General features: G+C 40.2%; 1 protein-coding gene across 3 annotated transcripts in view; it reads left to right on the plus strand.

Moving 5' to 3' along the window:
* Positions 1-15,192, plus strand: part of Dcaf8 (DDB1 and CUL4 associated factor 8) — a 43,123-nt gene that overhangs the window by 19,639 nt on the left and 8,292 nt on the right. For all 3 annotated transcript variants that reach the window (XM_055613233.1, XM_055613232.1, XM_055613234.1), the window contains exons 4-10: positions 1,258-1,910; positions 2,851-2,991; positions 4,147-4,241; positions 8,324-8,434; positions 13,963-14,035; positions 14,518-14,575; positions 15,076-15,183. In XM_055613233.1, coding sequence (XP_055469208.1) covers positions 1,258-1,910; positions 2,851-2,991; positions 4,147-4,241; positions 8,324-8,434; positions 13,963-14,035; positions 14,518-14,575; positions 15,076-15,183 — 1,239 coding nt within the window. The remainder of the gene's footprint in view (positions 1-1,257; positions 1,911-2,850; positions 2,992-4,146; positions 4,242-8,323; positions 8,435-13,962; positions 14,036-14,517; positions 14,576-15,075; positions 15,184-15,192) is intronic.

Below are 15,192 nucleotides of genomic sequence, written 5' to 3' on the forward strand. Positions count from 1 at the left end.
GCCTCTGAGCCATCTCTTCAGACCTCAACATACTTTTTTTTAAGAATATTATAAAAATTATGTTCTTTAACAATTTCATGCATGTATAAAATATATCTTGATCTTATCTATCCCTATTTTCCCCATTCCCTTTGAACCCTTCTACTTGTCCTCCAACCTTCATGTTGTCAATGTCGTTTTTTAAAAATAACCCATTAAATTTAGTTTATGCTTCCAGCAGTCAAATGAGTGGGACCATCCACATGAGCAGGGGTAATCTACCAGTTGCTATAGTTGCTGTACCCCTAAGGAAAAGTGACTCCCTTCCCCAGCAACCCTCATTTGCCAATAGTTGCTCAGCCAGGGTTAGGGCCTCATAAGCCCTTCCCCGTTTATGCAGGAATCTGACTTGATCTTTTGAAGGTCATGTGAAGGTAACCACAGCTGCTGTGAGTTCATGAGTACAGTGGTTATGTCATGTCCAGAAGACAACAATTCTTAACAGTCCTCCAGTTCTTGCATTCTTTTTGCCCCTTTTGTGATATTTCCTGAGCCCTGGTAGGGAGTTGCTATAAACGTCCTATTTATGATTGAGCACTGAATAGTCATTTTTGTGTAGCCCTGGCTGGCCTTGAATTTGGGGTAATCTCCTGCCGCTGCCTTCTGAGTATTGGAATTACCAGTGTGTGCTTCCATGTCTGGTGCCTGTGCAACTTTGGACTTAATTTTTTATTTAATACGAACAAAACCGGGCTGGAGAGACGGCTCAGTGGTTAAGAGGATTATCTGTTCTTCTAGAGGTCCTTAGTTCAACTCCAAGTTCAACTCCAAGCAATGACGTGGTAGCTCACGACCATCTATAGTAGGATCTGATGCCCTCCTCCTGCATGCTTGTGTACATGCAGGTAGAGTGCTTATACATGTAAAATAAATAAAACAAAAAAAAATTTAAAAAAAACAAACCAAAATTTCCTCTCAGAAGTTCCCCCATTCTGCCGTTCTCCTTTTTTTGAGACGTATAACCCAAGCTGACTTTAAATTTGCTGAAGATGACCTTGAACTCTTAGATCCTCCTGCCTCTACCAACCAAGTACTTGGATTACCGGCATGCATTAACATGCCTGGGTAGAAATTACTCTTTATAAGCATTTGGAAAGTAAACATAATTCACTAATTTTTTTTTTCTTGGTTTTTGGTGTAGTTTTTTAGACCAAGGTGAAAAATCTTTCTAATCATTGTCCTAATTGTTTTTCCTTGCATCTATTCATTGATATTCAGGAAGCCTGTCTAGCAGTCCAGAAGAGATGTCTGGAGCTGAAGAGGGGAGGGAAACATCCTCAGGTATTGAAGTAGAGGCCTCAGACCTGAGTTTGAGCTTAACTGGAGATGATGGTGGCCCCAACCGCACCAGCACAGAAAGTCATGGCACAGACACAGAGAGCTCAGGTGAAGAAAAGGACTCTGACAGCATGGAGGACACTGGCCATTATTCCATCAATGATGAAAACCGAGTTCATGACCACTCAGAGGAAGAGGAGGAGGAACAGCCGCGGCACCGTGTACAGCGCAAACGGGCTAGCCGTGAGCAGGACTCATCAGATGATGAGCGAGCCCTAGAAGACTGGGTATCCTCAGAGACAACAGCTTTGCCCCGACCTCGCTGGCAAGCCCTTCCTGCCCTTCGGGAGCGGGAGTTGGGTTCAAGTGCCCGCTTTGTGTATGAGGCTTGTGGGGCAAGAGTGTTTGTACAGCGTTTCCGCCTGCAACATGGGCTTGAGGGCCATACAGGTTGTGTCAATACCTTGCACTTTAACCAGCGTGGCACCTGGCTGGCCAGTGGCAGTGATGACCTGAAAGTGGTGGTGTGGGATTGGGTGCGGCGGCAGCCAGTGCTGGACTTTGAGAGTGGCCACAAAAGTAATGTCTTCCAGGTAAGGCAAAGAGACATAATAGCAACTGAAAAAATCAAGCATGAGGTAGACAAATTTGAGTTGCTGCCTAGAGCAGAAGCTCGTAGCAAGTTGTGATTAGAATTAAACAGCAGGACTTGATCCAGCCTTGACTCCATAATATACTGAGAGACCCATGGTAGCTTTGTTTCCTTGAACATAAGGACTTTTGTTAAGTCAGGTGTGGATTAGATACTTGAAGCTTATATTGTGTCAATATAGGACAGTAAAGTAGAGAGCACAGACTTGTGAACCAGGCGGCCAAGTTTTCAGGTCCTGGCCACATATGAATTTAGACAGTTATATAACTTGTGCATCGTGTTTGTGTATCTATAAAATAGGGCTTGTAACATCCCATGAGCAGTGCATGGACTGAGGGTGTAGCTCAGTGGTAAAGCACATTCTTGGGTTTTTTTCCCTAGTACTGAAAAAGAAAAAGGAAGATAAGCACTTAGATTCATGGCTGGTATTTAATTGCAGTTAAAATCTGGTAATGATTATTCTGTGGTGTTACTACTCTTCAGTCTCGTCCTCATGCTGATGACTAGCCACTCATCCTTTCCAAGTTCCTTTCCCTTTGTGGCAAATTTATATTTGTTTGGCATATGAAAATTTGTCCTTGTTTATTCCTTGCTTTTCTCCTTGTAAGGCATGAGTGTAGTTTACCATAGTGTTTAATCATGTAGTGTTTATTCTTCTAGAACCATCCAGAATGCACCTCTATATCAGAAGTGATTTTCTTTCTCTTCCTCTTGCTTCTGGAAAGATTTGGGCTTAGCTGTCTGTACAGAGTAGGAAAGGTTCATCCAGCTGTACAAGGAAAGAAGGTGACAGGATGTCATGACCCCCCCCCCCTTTTTTTTTTTCTTAAATTCACCTCTTTAATTTCTTTTGTGTGTCTCTTTCATTCGTAATACTTCAGGCCAAGTTCCTTCCTAACAGTGGTGATTCCACCCTGGCAATGTGTGCTCGGGATGGGCAGGTCCGAGTTGCAGAACTGTCTGCTACACAGTGTTGCAAGAACACAAAGCGTGTGGCCCAGCACAAGGGAGCGTCCCACAAGGTTAGTAGTCTTTGTTCCCGTGATCGTGAATCAAGATCCTCCATGGACCTCAGCCAGGATTTTCCCTTCTCTCTGTCCGTTCTGTCCCCTTTGTTGTGTTCACCTACCTGCCTTACTTCATTCAGCCCCTAGGTTTGTAAAGAAGGGAGCAAAAACAGCTGCCCTAAAGTTCCTGAAAAACAAGTATTGAAGAGACCCTCAGTTCATAAATGTACAACATGTGGCTCATACCTGTAATCCTGGTACTTGGGAAGCAGATAGGACTGCAGTGAGATCAAAGCTAGCCTGAGTTATACAGTGAGACTGCCTTGAAAACCCCCAAATAAAAATAAACAAACCTAGCCCCAAGCTAGGATCATGGTTGCTTCAGAGATCCTGGAGTTCCTTTGTCTCTTTTAAACCCCTGAAGTTCATTCTGATTTTTTTTTTTTTTTTTAAGATCATTTTAATGGTTCCAAGGGGTTGGTTTCTCTGACGTGAAAATTCCTGACTTCCCAGCTCCCAGCTAGTAGCCTACAAATAGTGATGTTATTGGAAGCTTTATTTAGAGCTGTGAGTATAGAATGGATGGTCACAGCCAGTGAAGCTCTCAGAGCTTTCTAGTCTCGGGGTGGACATTGTTTTTCCATGCTATGCAAAGGAAGGTTTAAAAAATACCTGCGTCTTTGATTTTTTTTTCTTCATTGATTAAGTCTACCTACTAGGTAACTACTTTTTAGAATTAAGATACAGGGACTGAAAAAGAAAGAAATTTCTATATTATTTGTACTCCTGAAGGTGTGGACTTTATTTTAGAATGAACTCCTTTTTGTTTTTTTGAGATAGTTTCTCTAGCCCTGTCTGTCCTAGAATAAATGGACTATTAATTCACACAGTTAAGAGTGAGTGAAGCTAAATTAGTTCCCTTCTTAGAATTTTATAACAAAATTTGCTAAGGCGTTTTTTTTTTTTTTTTTTTTTGAGACATAGTCTGACTGTGTAGATCAGGATACCCTTGAACTCACAAAGATCCTCCTGCTTCAGCCTCCCAAGTGCTGGTTACCTACCACTCAACAGCCCACTAAGACATTTTAATTGCTTCCCTTAAAGGTAAGTGAATGGACTAGAGTCCCTCTAATTTTTAGAAACCACATCCTTTCCCTTTCTCTCCTTCAGTTGGCCCTAGAACCAGACTCTCCCTGTACGTTCCTGTCAGCTGGTGAAGATGCTGTTGTCTTTACCATTGACCTGCGACAAGACCGGCCAGCTTCGTAAGTTTAACCATAATACTTTTTTTTTTTTTTTTTTTCTTTTAAAGATTTGTTAGCTGGGCAGTGGCGGCACAAACACTTTTAATTCTAGCACTTGAGAGGCAGTGGCAGCCTGGTCTATAGAGTGAGTTCCAGGACAACCAGTGCTACACAGAGAAACACTGTCAAAAAAGATTTGTCTTTATACTTAATTTTAACCAAAAGGTCTAGAAGTGATGACTTAATTTATTTTTCAATTTTCTGTATGTGTGTATCTATGTGGGGATAATGTACACATGCGTGCAGATGTCCACAGAGACCAGTGGCATCAGATCCCCTAGAAGCTAAAGCTACAGGTAGTTAATGAACCATCCAGCATGGACGTTGGGAGCCAAATTCTGCTTCTCTGCAAGAGGAGTATGTGCTCTTAACCTGTGAACCATCTTTCTAGCTCCTAGTCATGTTTTCTTTGCAAAACTCTATTCCCTGGTCTTGAAAATGTTCCACATGTCATGGTAATGTTGAACTCTTATGTTTATTAAAGTATAGTACTTTTAGGCCTATGTATGTTAAGAGATAGCATAAGTTTTTGGAGAGGTTCACTGTTTCTTAGCAGTGAAATGCTTATACTCTTATTTCTCTGAGAAAGCTTACTTTATATAGGCAGACTTTAATAATTTGATGATCTTCTCTTCTCTATTCACTTAGATACCTACCATTCAGTTTACCAGAGGAAGTACATTATAGTCTAGCTTAGAGATATGGTCCTGTAAATTTTCAGTTAAATTACATATAGAAAAATAGAGATAAATCTTGAAAATAAGATTGATGCATATAGTAGTTTTGTTATACTATAGATCATTTGTACATGGAAGTCCCTTTTTAACTGTGTAGTGTCATAGAAGAACAAAGCACTGTTTGTTTGTTTTGTAATTTTTATTTTACTATTATTGTCTATGATGTACACAGTAGGCTGTATGTGCCATGGTGTGTGTGTGTGTGTGTGTGTGTAGGTCAGAGGACAGCTTTGTAGAGTTGGGTCTCTTCTTCCATCTTGATGTCAGTTCTTGGAACTGAACTCAAATTACCAGGCTTACACAACAAGTGCCTTTACCGAGCCATCTCTCTGGTTTAAGAACAAACATCTTGTGTGGGTCCAGGCATGTCTAGGTTAAATCTCAACCCAGTCATTACCAGTTATATAACTTTATGTAATCTGAATTTTACCGTTTTTCGTTATATCACCCTTTCTTATTAGACGTTCGGTAATACATATTTGCATGGATATATACACACATACATACATACATACATACATACATACATACATACATACATACATTGTCTGTTTCCATTTTTGTTGATTTTTCAATAGTTCTATCTTAAACTCAAATAATAAAAACACATGGACAAAATAGAAATTCTCCCTGTGTATCTTTTCCCATTTTCCAGCTACTGATAACTGTTGTTAGTAATTTCGAATAAGTTTCCAGTCCCTTTTGAATGTAGTTGTATGTGTGCATGTGCATCTGTGTGTCTATGACTTTTTCCTCCTAATGACTGCTTTCATTGATCTCTATACTTTGCTTTTTTTTTTTTTTTTTTTTTTTTTTCTTATTTTTTAGATAGGCTCTCACATAACCCAGGCTGGCTCATAGTTTATTCAAGAATGACTTTAATTCCTGATGATCTTGCCTCTGCCTCCTATGTTTTGGGATTAAAGATGTGTACCAGTATACCTGGGATCTGTATTCTTTTAATGGAAAGCTGGATAGATTTTAAAATCAAAATCTCATTTTGTAGGAACAGTTGTAGGCAAGTAACTTCCGACCTTGCCGAGAGAATGCTAAAATTTCTTTACAAAGAAATTTGTTTTGGTGACTGCCTTTTTGTTTCCATTTTCATTTTTCCAAAATGAACAAAAGCTTAAAACAAGAGACAAAAGCTGAAGTTAGGCCCCTCTTTATAGTTTCTTGTTGTCTTTCTGGTAAGTTTATTAATGTGTGTGATCTCTTATTTGACCATGTTCTGTAGGGTTACTCTTGATGTGGGATAAATTATGGCTGGTTAGCTAAATTCTTGGAAGCAAGGTTTGGAGGGTTCCTGGGGTTCTCTCTAGGCCCCATGCCATGAAGATCATCAGAAGAATCATTCTGGATTACAATTAGTAATTTTGAAGTGCTTCTTCAGTTTTACACATAGCTATCTTCATAAATCCATTCTTTCTTAATTTGTCTCAGATAAGGGAAAAGGATGCTGTTTTCTTTAGAATTACTTGTGTTCTAGAAAGTGATAGCTTGTTTTTCAATGTGTATGTGTCGTTTTAATTTTTAAATTACATGTATTTGTGTGTACACATGTACAGTACACACTTTGAAGGAGCTGTTTCTTTTCTTCTACCTGTGGGTCCTAAGGATCAAACTCCGGTGTTTTTGGGCTTGGTGGCAAGTGCCTTTACCCTGAGTCATGCATGCGTCTGGCACCCATTTTTAAAAACATTATATTTGTTTGCTTATTTACACACATGCATGCCAAGGTGAAAGTCAGAGGATGCTTTGAGGGAGTCTATTCTCCTTCCTCCTCGTGGAACCTGAGGCTTGAATTCATGTTGTCAAGCATGGCAGCGAGCCACTTACCACTGAGCCACTTGCCAGCTTTCCGTCTTATTCTTTTTGAGATGGTCTCACTAATTTGGCAAGACTAACTGGCCAGCAGGCTGTGGGGAGCAACCCATGTCTGCATCCCCATCACTAAGTTTAGAGGTACACGTCTTCACGTCCAGCCTTTTTTGTGGGTGGGGGCTGTTGCTCTGACTCATGTGCTTATTTTAGGATGGCAAACCCTTTACTAACTGGTTCATCTCTTCAACTCCAAAGCCAGGTTTTCAGTGACTTTTTTGGAATTGGGAGATAGACTCTGATATCCAGGGCTTTTAGCTCACTGTTTTGCCTGATTCTTCTTCTAGCTCCCTGTATCTCCACATACTTGGTGTGATAACTAAGGCACAATACACTCACGCACATGCTTTTAGCTTACACTTAAATTTTTAAGATTTACTTTATTATTTTATGTCTGTGGATATTTTGCTGCATGTATGTTTGTGTACCACATATGTGTGGGAAGCCAGAAAGGACATTGGATCGCCTAGAACTGGAGTTAGAGACAGTGGTAAGCCACCATGTTGGTGCTGGTAATCAGACTTGAGGTGCTCTAGAAGAGCAGCCAGTGCTCTTAACCACTGAGCCATCTCTCTAGCCCCAGCTTATACTTTTTATTATTTCATATATTGTTCAAAAATGATGGTTTCATTATTGCATATAATATGTGACATAATTATATATATATAATTATTGCAGTATAGTTATTGCATATAATATGATTTTATAATCACCCTCTAAATTCTTCTCTTAGCCCATAAATCATATTTCTTTTCCTCAGTCTTCCTCTTATTTCTCCTTTTATTAAAGACAAGTCTCTTATAATCCAGGCTGGCCATTAATCCCTTAGATAATTGAGGATGATTTCAGTTCCTGCTCTTCTTGCCTCTTTTCTGAGTGCTGGATTATAGACATGTGCCATCTACCCGGATTATGTGGTGCTAAGGACTGAAGTCATGGATATGCTTTGGCTCAGAATGAATGCTGGAATTTCAGACATGCCACCATGGCAGCTTTTTCTCTCTCTCGTTGTACTTCCCCTTTCTCTTATCCCATGCATGGAAGAAAACATGCATGTCTTTATGACTCTGGTTTAATTACTTAGATTAATGATTACCAACTTATCAAACAACATGAGAAAATTACTTCATGTTTTTTCCTAGTCTTCAAAATGACATAGTGCATTTTCTTATTCAGAATAGAACAAAACAAACAAACAAATAAAAAAAAAACCTACTTTTTTTTGGTACATATATATATTTGCTCTTTGATTTCTTCACTTTTTATGACCATCTTGGGTCTTTAGGTTTTTTGCTGTTGTTGTTTGGTTTGGTTTTGAGACACTTCACTGTAGCCCAGGCTGGCCTAGAAGTCATTATAGCCCATGCAGAGCTCCATCTGGATCTTTAGGAGAATATAACTGTATGCTTTTTCTACTCTTTGAAGGAAACTAGTGGTGACAAAAGAGAAGGAGAAGAAAGTGGGACTGTATACAATCTATGTGAATCCTGCTAATACCCACCAGTTTGCAGTGGGTGGACGAGATCAGTTTGTAAGGTGAGTTTGTCAGTCTTTTGTGTGTTTGAAAGTTTGAGATTTATGGTAGATTGTGCATTGCCAGATGCTCCCCAATGCTGAGTTAGCAAATTGTGTCCATTAACTATCATGTTGAACTTTTTACCCTTTTAGAAGTGCTTAAGCACCTTCTGAGATATTCTGTTCCCTATTACAGCAACCTGAGGAGTTTTACAGATATTATCATTTTCAAAATTGATGTATTTTTATGTATGAGTGTTTTGTGTGCATGTGTATAACTGGGTACCATGTTTATGAGTAGTGCACATTGTTTATGAGTGGTGCCTGAGGAACTCAGAAGAGAATATTGCTGCTTTGCCCTATTTTCTGTCCTGAGATTATTGTGTTTTAAAGAAGAGTGATAAATTTGTCCCACATAGTGGCTAAAACATAAACCATTATGTGTCTTCCCCTATTTTTCTATATAAATCAACATTGTAGTAACAATCTTTTCAAATAAGTGTTAAATTTTGCTATTGTCTGTGCGTGTATGATAAAATAGATGAAATCTATACAGTAGATGAGAGTGTGTATGCCATAGTGCACGGTAGTGCGCATGCAGAAGTCAGAGGACAGCCTGTGGCGCTACTTCTGTCCTGTGGACTTGTTTGGGAATCCTGCTCAGATGATGAGGCTTCATCATGGAGCAGCAAATGTGTTTACCCAGTTAATCATCTTGACAGCTCTGCACTAGCAATTTTCAACACTGGTTGCATTTAGAAAGAATTTGCCTTAGGAACACTCTGTAACTGAGAATTTTTGCTTCTGTAGTTCTGAACCACTTTTCTTTATCTGTAATAATATCTTTGTTACTGTGAACATCTGTTTTTAACACTGGCTATTGAGACGCATCCTAAGGGAAAACAGACATCATTCTTTCAATCCCCATTGTACCAGTTGTTTTCCCTTTGACCCTTATTCCCTAGCTATCCAGCTGCTGTATTTTAACTACATTTCTTTGGGATTGTCAGTTGAAAAAGGAGGGGCAGCATAATTAGAAAAATAGTGTGTTGTTTTTCTCTTCTGCTGGTGGTGAAATTATTCTTTTGGAATGAAAGCACATTTTTGTAACTATTTGAAATTACTTGTATTAGAATCGTGAGATTTTCAGAAAATATGTGGCTTTTTTTAAGCGTTCTGGACAATTCGTTACTCTTTCACACTTGGTTTTAGTTAGTAGTCTTTAAATATGAAGTAGTGTTTCATGTGTCTATTTTGTGTGTATGAGTCTTGCCTGCATGCATGTGTGTACATCATGTGTGTACATCCTGTGTGTGCCTGGTGCCCACAGAGACTGGAAGAGGGCTGTGGATCCCTGGAAGTCGGGAACCAGGCCTGTGTCCTCTCCAAGAGCGGCTAGTGCTTGTCGCGCCTGGCTCCTCTCCAGCACTGCCACTCTTTTTATAGAAGATGCTGCAGAGTTTTCTGGGTTAAGTTCCAAGCATTCGCTGAACTTCTCGTTGCAATTTTTTTTCCCTTGGGAAAAGATTGTTTGAAAAAATCTTTGTCATGGAGAATTTAACCACAAAGATCAAGATGGCTGTTTAAATAAAGCTCGAGTGCCCTGTTCCACAGCTTATAATTTCCCAAGGTTAGAGTAGGGCTGAGAATTACTCTTAGTATTTCAGCACACAGAGGAATGAAATACTGATCTCTTCTTTTATCAGCTTCAGTGTTTTTAGTCCCTTTGTACACTCTAATCTCTTAGCAGATGGTAGCTTACTTACCTTTCAGACATGCAAGTGGATTTGAGCCACACTGATTCTACATTCTCTTGTCCTTTTTGTACCTAGATCTTCTTTGACACTACACTGACCTCTTCTGCTCTGATACTTCCTTAGTTTGCCTAAATGAATGTTGGAATCTTATTTTCTGGTACAAATTTGAAAACATTTGTACCCAATACTTCATGTAATGACACTATTGCTCTTGATACTGTCCTAAAGGAATTCCTGTAGTGTCCTTTTAAGAAAGAAGCAAGGAATACAGAGAAATAGTCTGCTCAGACTCAAGGCTTCACATAATTATTACTGATTTTTACTTTAGGGTTCTGAAAAAGCATTTAAAGGAAGGTTTAGGGAGACATACTTTTTGATCTAAAGCCAAAACAAACAAAAACAAAGAAAAATAGAAATTAACAAATATAGGCAGTGTGAGTGTCTGTCCCTACTACTACACTCCGCATAGATTGCCGTAAGAGTTAGAGGAGGGGAATGATGGAGCATCTGTCTATCCTGACTGGATCCCTAGCACTAGAAAGAAGAGTATCAGGGGTGAATCCTTTGGTGGTGAATTGGTAGTCAGTTGGTTGACTTGTAAACTTACTGCTGTAAGATTGGGGATAGGTCTTGGTTCATAAGACTAAGTTGATAAATAGTTCCCCCATCCTTTGATTGAGAATAACACATTGGAGGAACATCAGATGAAGGTCAGATAGCTGAGAAGGGTCTAGGGTAGGGTAGCAAGTCAGTAGTTAGCCTGAAAGCTTAAATAGCGAGAGCTGTGGTATAGGCTTTAAGTAAGGTACTAGGGAGGTGGTTTAGTTGATAAAGATACTTGCCACACGAGCATAAGGGCTTGAGTTTAGATCCTCAGCATTCCCATAAAAATAGCTGGGCATTTTGGGACATACCTGTAATCCCAGCACTGGAGGGGTAGACAGGCAGATCCCTGGGGCTTGCTGTCTGAATTAGCGAGCTCCCGTTCAGAAAATAGTGGAAAATTTTGTGTTCGTCTTATTAAATGCCACTATCTTGTATGGAGGCTAGTAAACTGTGCTAACCTTTATATTCCTTTTCTTTTTTTCGAGACAGGCTTTCTCTGTGTAGCCTTGGCTCTCCTGGACTCATTTTGTAGATCAGGCTGGCCTCACAGAGATCCGCCTGCCTCTGCCTCCCAAGTGCTGGGATTAAAGGTGTGTGCCACCACTCCTGGCTATAATTTTGGGGTTTTTTGTTGTCTGTTTTTAAAGATTCATTTATTATGTATGCAGTGTTCTGCCTGCATGTACACCTGCATGTCAGAAGAGGGCAACAGATCTTATTGCAATTGGTTGTGAGCCACCATGTAGTTGCTGGGAATTCAACTTGGGACCTTTGTAAAAGCAGCCAGTGCTCTTAAACCCTGATCCATCTCTCCAGCCCTTCTTTTGTTTTTCTGGGGTTTTGTTTTTAATAAAGTTTTACAACTAAGTGGTTAAAAGTAAAATGCCTCTTTTCCAGAGGATCACAGTTCAGTTCTCAGCACCCATGTTTGGTGGCTCACAACTGTCTGTAATTCCAGCTCTAGGGTTCCAGTGCCCTCACCTCTGTAGGCTGCTGCATTCATATGCTCATACCCTAATACAGGCATACACACCTACAGATAATTAAAGATAAATCTTTTTTAAAAAATAAAGTTTTACTGGATCACAGCCATGACTCTTCATTTACATATTGCACATCAGAATGTCAGTGCTTCAGTGGCAGAATTCAACTTTGATACTTGGTAGTCTGCAAGGCTTTTCTCTCCTTCTGCTTAAGAGTTTGCCAACCTGTGCTCAGGCATCCTAACTATGACTGGAAGAAAAGAAAATAAAGATACAAGTATCCCTTAAAAAACAAAGAACAACGACTACTGGGTACCGAGAAACAAAATAGTCCATATACCACAGATCACCCCCATGGGGCTTGAATATTTAATACTTTTCACTAATTTGCTGACTTACTAAACTTGATGTGTTTTTCATTTTTGTTTTGAGACAGGGTCTCACTGTAGCTCTGGCTGGAGAGATCTTCCTTCCTTTGCCTCCTGAGTACTGGCATTAAAGGCATGTGCTCTCGTGCCTGGCTATTTTCTGAATTTTTTAAAAGGGTTAATAACATTTAGCTCTGTTGATTTGCGTTTTTTAAAAGAGCTGTTAATGTAAACCTAATTGGATGTATTTCCTTCCCTGGTTAGCTTTGAACCTTTGCATAGTTCTGAACCTGAAAGGTACTGGTAATGTTTTGGAGATTTGGGGGTGTTTTTTGGTTTTTCTTTTTTTTTTTTTTTTTTTTTCCTTAGATAAACCTATGACAGTCTATAAATTAGGCACATCGAATAGCAGCAATGACCAAAAGTAAAATAAAATGTTATAGAAATACTGTGGGGTATGTGGACCATGCCACCAGGAGAACTGGCATGAAACTGGTGAGGTAGAGCGGTTCCAAACCCTAGAAATGTCAAAATTGAAATTAGCCTTGTTCTGAGCCTGTATGCCCTGGCCCTCCTTACCTGGTGACCCCAACTTTCCAGGTAGTCACATAGCTGGTATCTGGATGCAAATAGAGCATCACTAGCATGCTGGCCACAACCAGTGGAATGCATTTACCCCAAACCCCCTCCCCCAGTCCCCAAGGTTCATACAGTACCTGTTTACCATGGAATAAATGGACATAAGCTTCTTCACTAATAAACTGGCACAAGCTGATTCACCGAAGATCATCTAAGAGTGTATGGACCCTGAGGGATGGAGCAGAGCATGGAACCACAACATACGATAATGAAAATTATTTAAAACTAATAAATTGTTTGCTGTTGTTTTGTTTTCTGGACTTTTCCATTCAACATTTTGACTGTGGTTGACTACAGGTAACTTTGGTAAATTGGTTTGTTGATAGTTTCTGTGGCCTATGAAAATTAAATAGAAGTTGAAGGAAGAAGGGATGGAGAGATGGCCCAGCAGTTATGAACACTTTCTTCTAGAAGACCTGGGTTCAGTTTCTTGCACCCACATGACAGCTCACAACCATCTGTAACGCCAGTTTCAGAGTAACTGGGCACCCTTTTCTGAGCTCTGCAGCACTGCGCTTACACATGTGACCCATATATGTACATGCACGCAAAACACTCATGCACAAAAATAAAGATAAATCTTACAGACCTGTTGCCTTATAGAAAGCATGGCCTCTGGCCATGAGTGAGAAATGCTTTGGCATAAGTAACAAACATATAAAAAGTATATTAGTTGCTTCTGTGAAAATAAACCATAGATAGTTCAGCCATAAAGTGCTCACCTCACAGACATGGAGCCTGAGATTGATCCCCAGAACACACTTAAAAAAAAATGTGGGGTGTGATACTTTCTGTCTGCAGGCGAGACAGAAACAGGAAGTTCCCTGTCTCTATTAGCCAGTTTAGTCTAATTGGTAGCTCCGGGGCAGTGAGAAACCCTGTTGGCAAAGGATGTGGATGGTGTTCCAAAAGATGACACCTAAGGTTATCCTCTGGTGTTCACATATATGAAACATACCCCCTTACTAAAGTAGTAAGTGGTAGAAAACTTGAGAGATAAGCAACTCAATTGGGGACATAATAGAGGATTACTGCTATATGGAAAATACCTGGATAAGGTAGAGTTTGAAAATGGATTGGAGAGGGGAACACCTTTCCTAAAAAGAAACCAAAAGCTTTGATTAGGAAAGAGGCTTTGTCTTATAACTCTGTAAGGAGTCACTTTGTAAGTTTTGACACTTTCATTGCTTTCATAGGATTTATGACCAGAGGAAAATTGATGAGAATGAGAACAATGGAGTACTGAAAAAATTCTGTCCTCATCACTTGGTAAGATTCACGAAGGGCTGTTGGCTCCTGGCTTCCTTGACTCCATTCTTAGCTGCCTTCAAATTCATTGGCATAGTATGAAGAGTTTGAAGTCAGACAGATTTTAGTTTTGGCTTTCTCACTTAAAAGTTTTATGATTTTAGGCAGCCAGTTGACCTTTATTAGTGTTAAGTGTTCTCAACAACAAAATGGAGATTTGCACCAATGATGTGGCCTAATGAGACAATGCAGCTGCAGTGTCTAATCTGCACAGAAGAGAACCAAAACAGGGCCTCTCTAAGACTCTACTCATCGAGCTGGATATGTCTCCTCAGTTATATACTTCACTCTCACTCACTCATCCCTCCCCCTACCTTTTTATTTATCTCTGTCTGTCTCTGGGAAAAGATACAGGGGAGTTTCTAGAAAAACCTGTTCCTGAAAGTGGTTTAACAAATGGGGTGGGGGTGGGGGCATCCGTCAGTATCTGCTCCTTATTGCAGGTGAACAGTGAGTCCAAAGCAAACATCACCTGTCTTGTGTACAGCCACGACGGCACAGGTACGTGAGCAAGGCCCAGCTCCTAGGCTGGCATGCCTCCTCTGTCTAGGAACTGCTGAGCCAATGAGGCATGTGCCCTCGAGGGCTCACCATTGTACTAGCTCGAAGTGGAACAGCTGGGAATAGTTGCTGATGGTGAGCATGTAGTGGGAGGATGCAGATGACCCTTGGAAACGCTGCAGGTGATGCTTCATGGGCTTGTCCTGAAGCCTAGACTACTAGCCTAAGCAAGCTCTTATACCTTTGATTGATTAGTAAGCTAAAGAGTGTGATCTCTTGTGTGTTCTGCTATCCCTGGGCTGACAATGTGTTCATTGTAGACCCTATATAACCTTACTTGCTACACTTCCAAACTAAGTAAGATGGATGCTATATCTGGGTGCTAAAAGGATGCACTACAAGCGAGAAGCCCCATCCTAGACAATCTCCCAACCCCCACATCTCCTGGTTCCTGCATTTTTCAGCCTTTGCCTTCACTGCTGTGTTCTTGTTCTTGGCAGAGCTCCTGGCCAGTTACAATGATGAAGACATTTACCTTTTCAACTCTTCTCACAGTGATGGGGCCCAGTATATTAAGAGATATAAAGGTCATAGAAATAATGCTACAGGTCAGTCTG

Source organism: Psammomys obesus, unplaced genomic scaffold (assembly GCF_907164565.1).
Source record: "Psammomys obesus unplaced genomic scaffold, mPsaObe1.curated_primary_1811, whole genome shotgun sequence".
NCBI classification, from domain to species: Eukaryota; Metazoa; Chordata; class Mammalia; order Rodentia; family Muridae; genus Psammomys; species Psammomys obesus.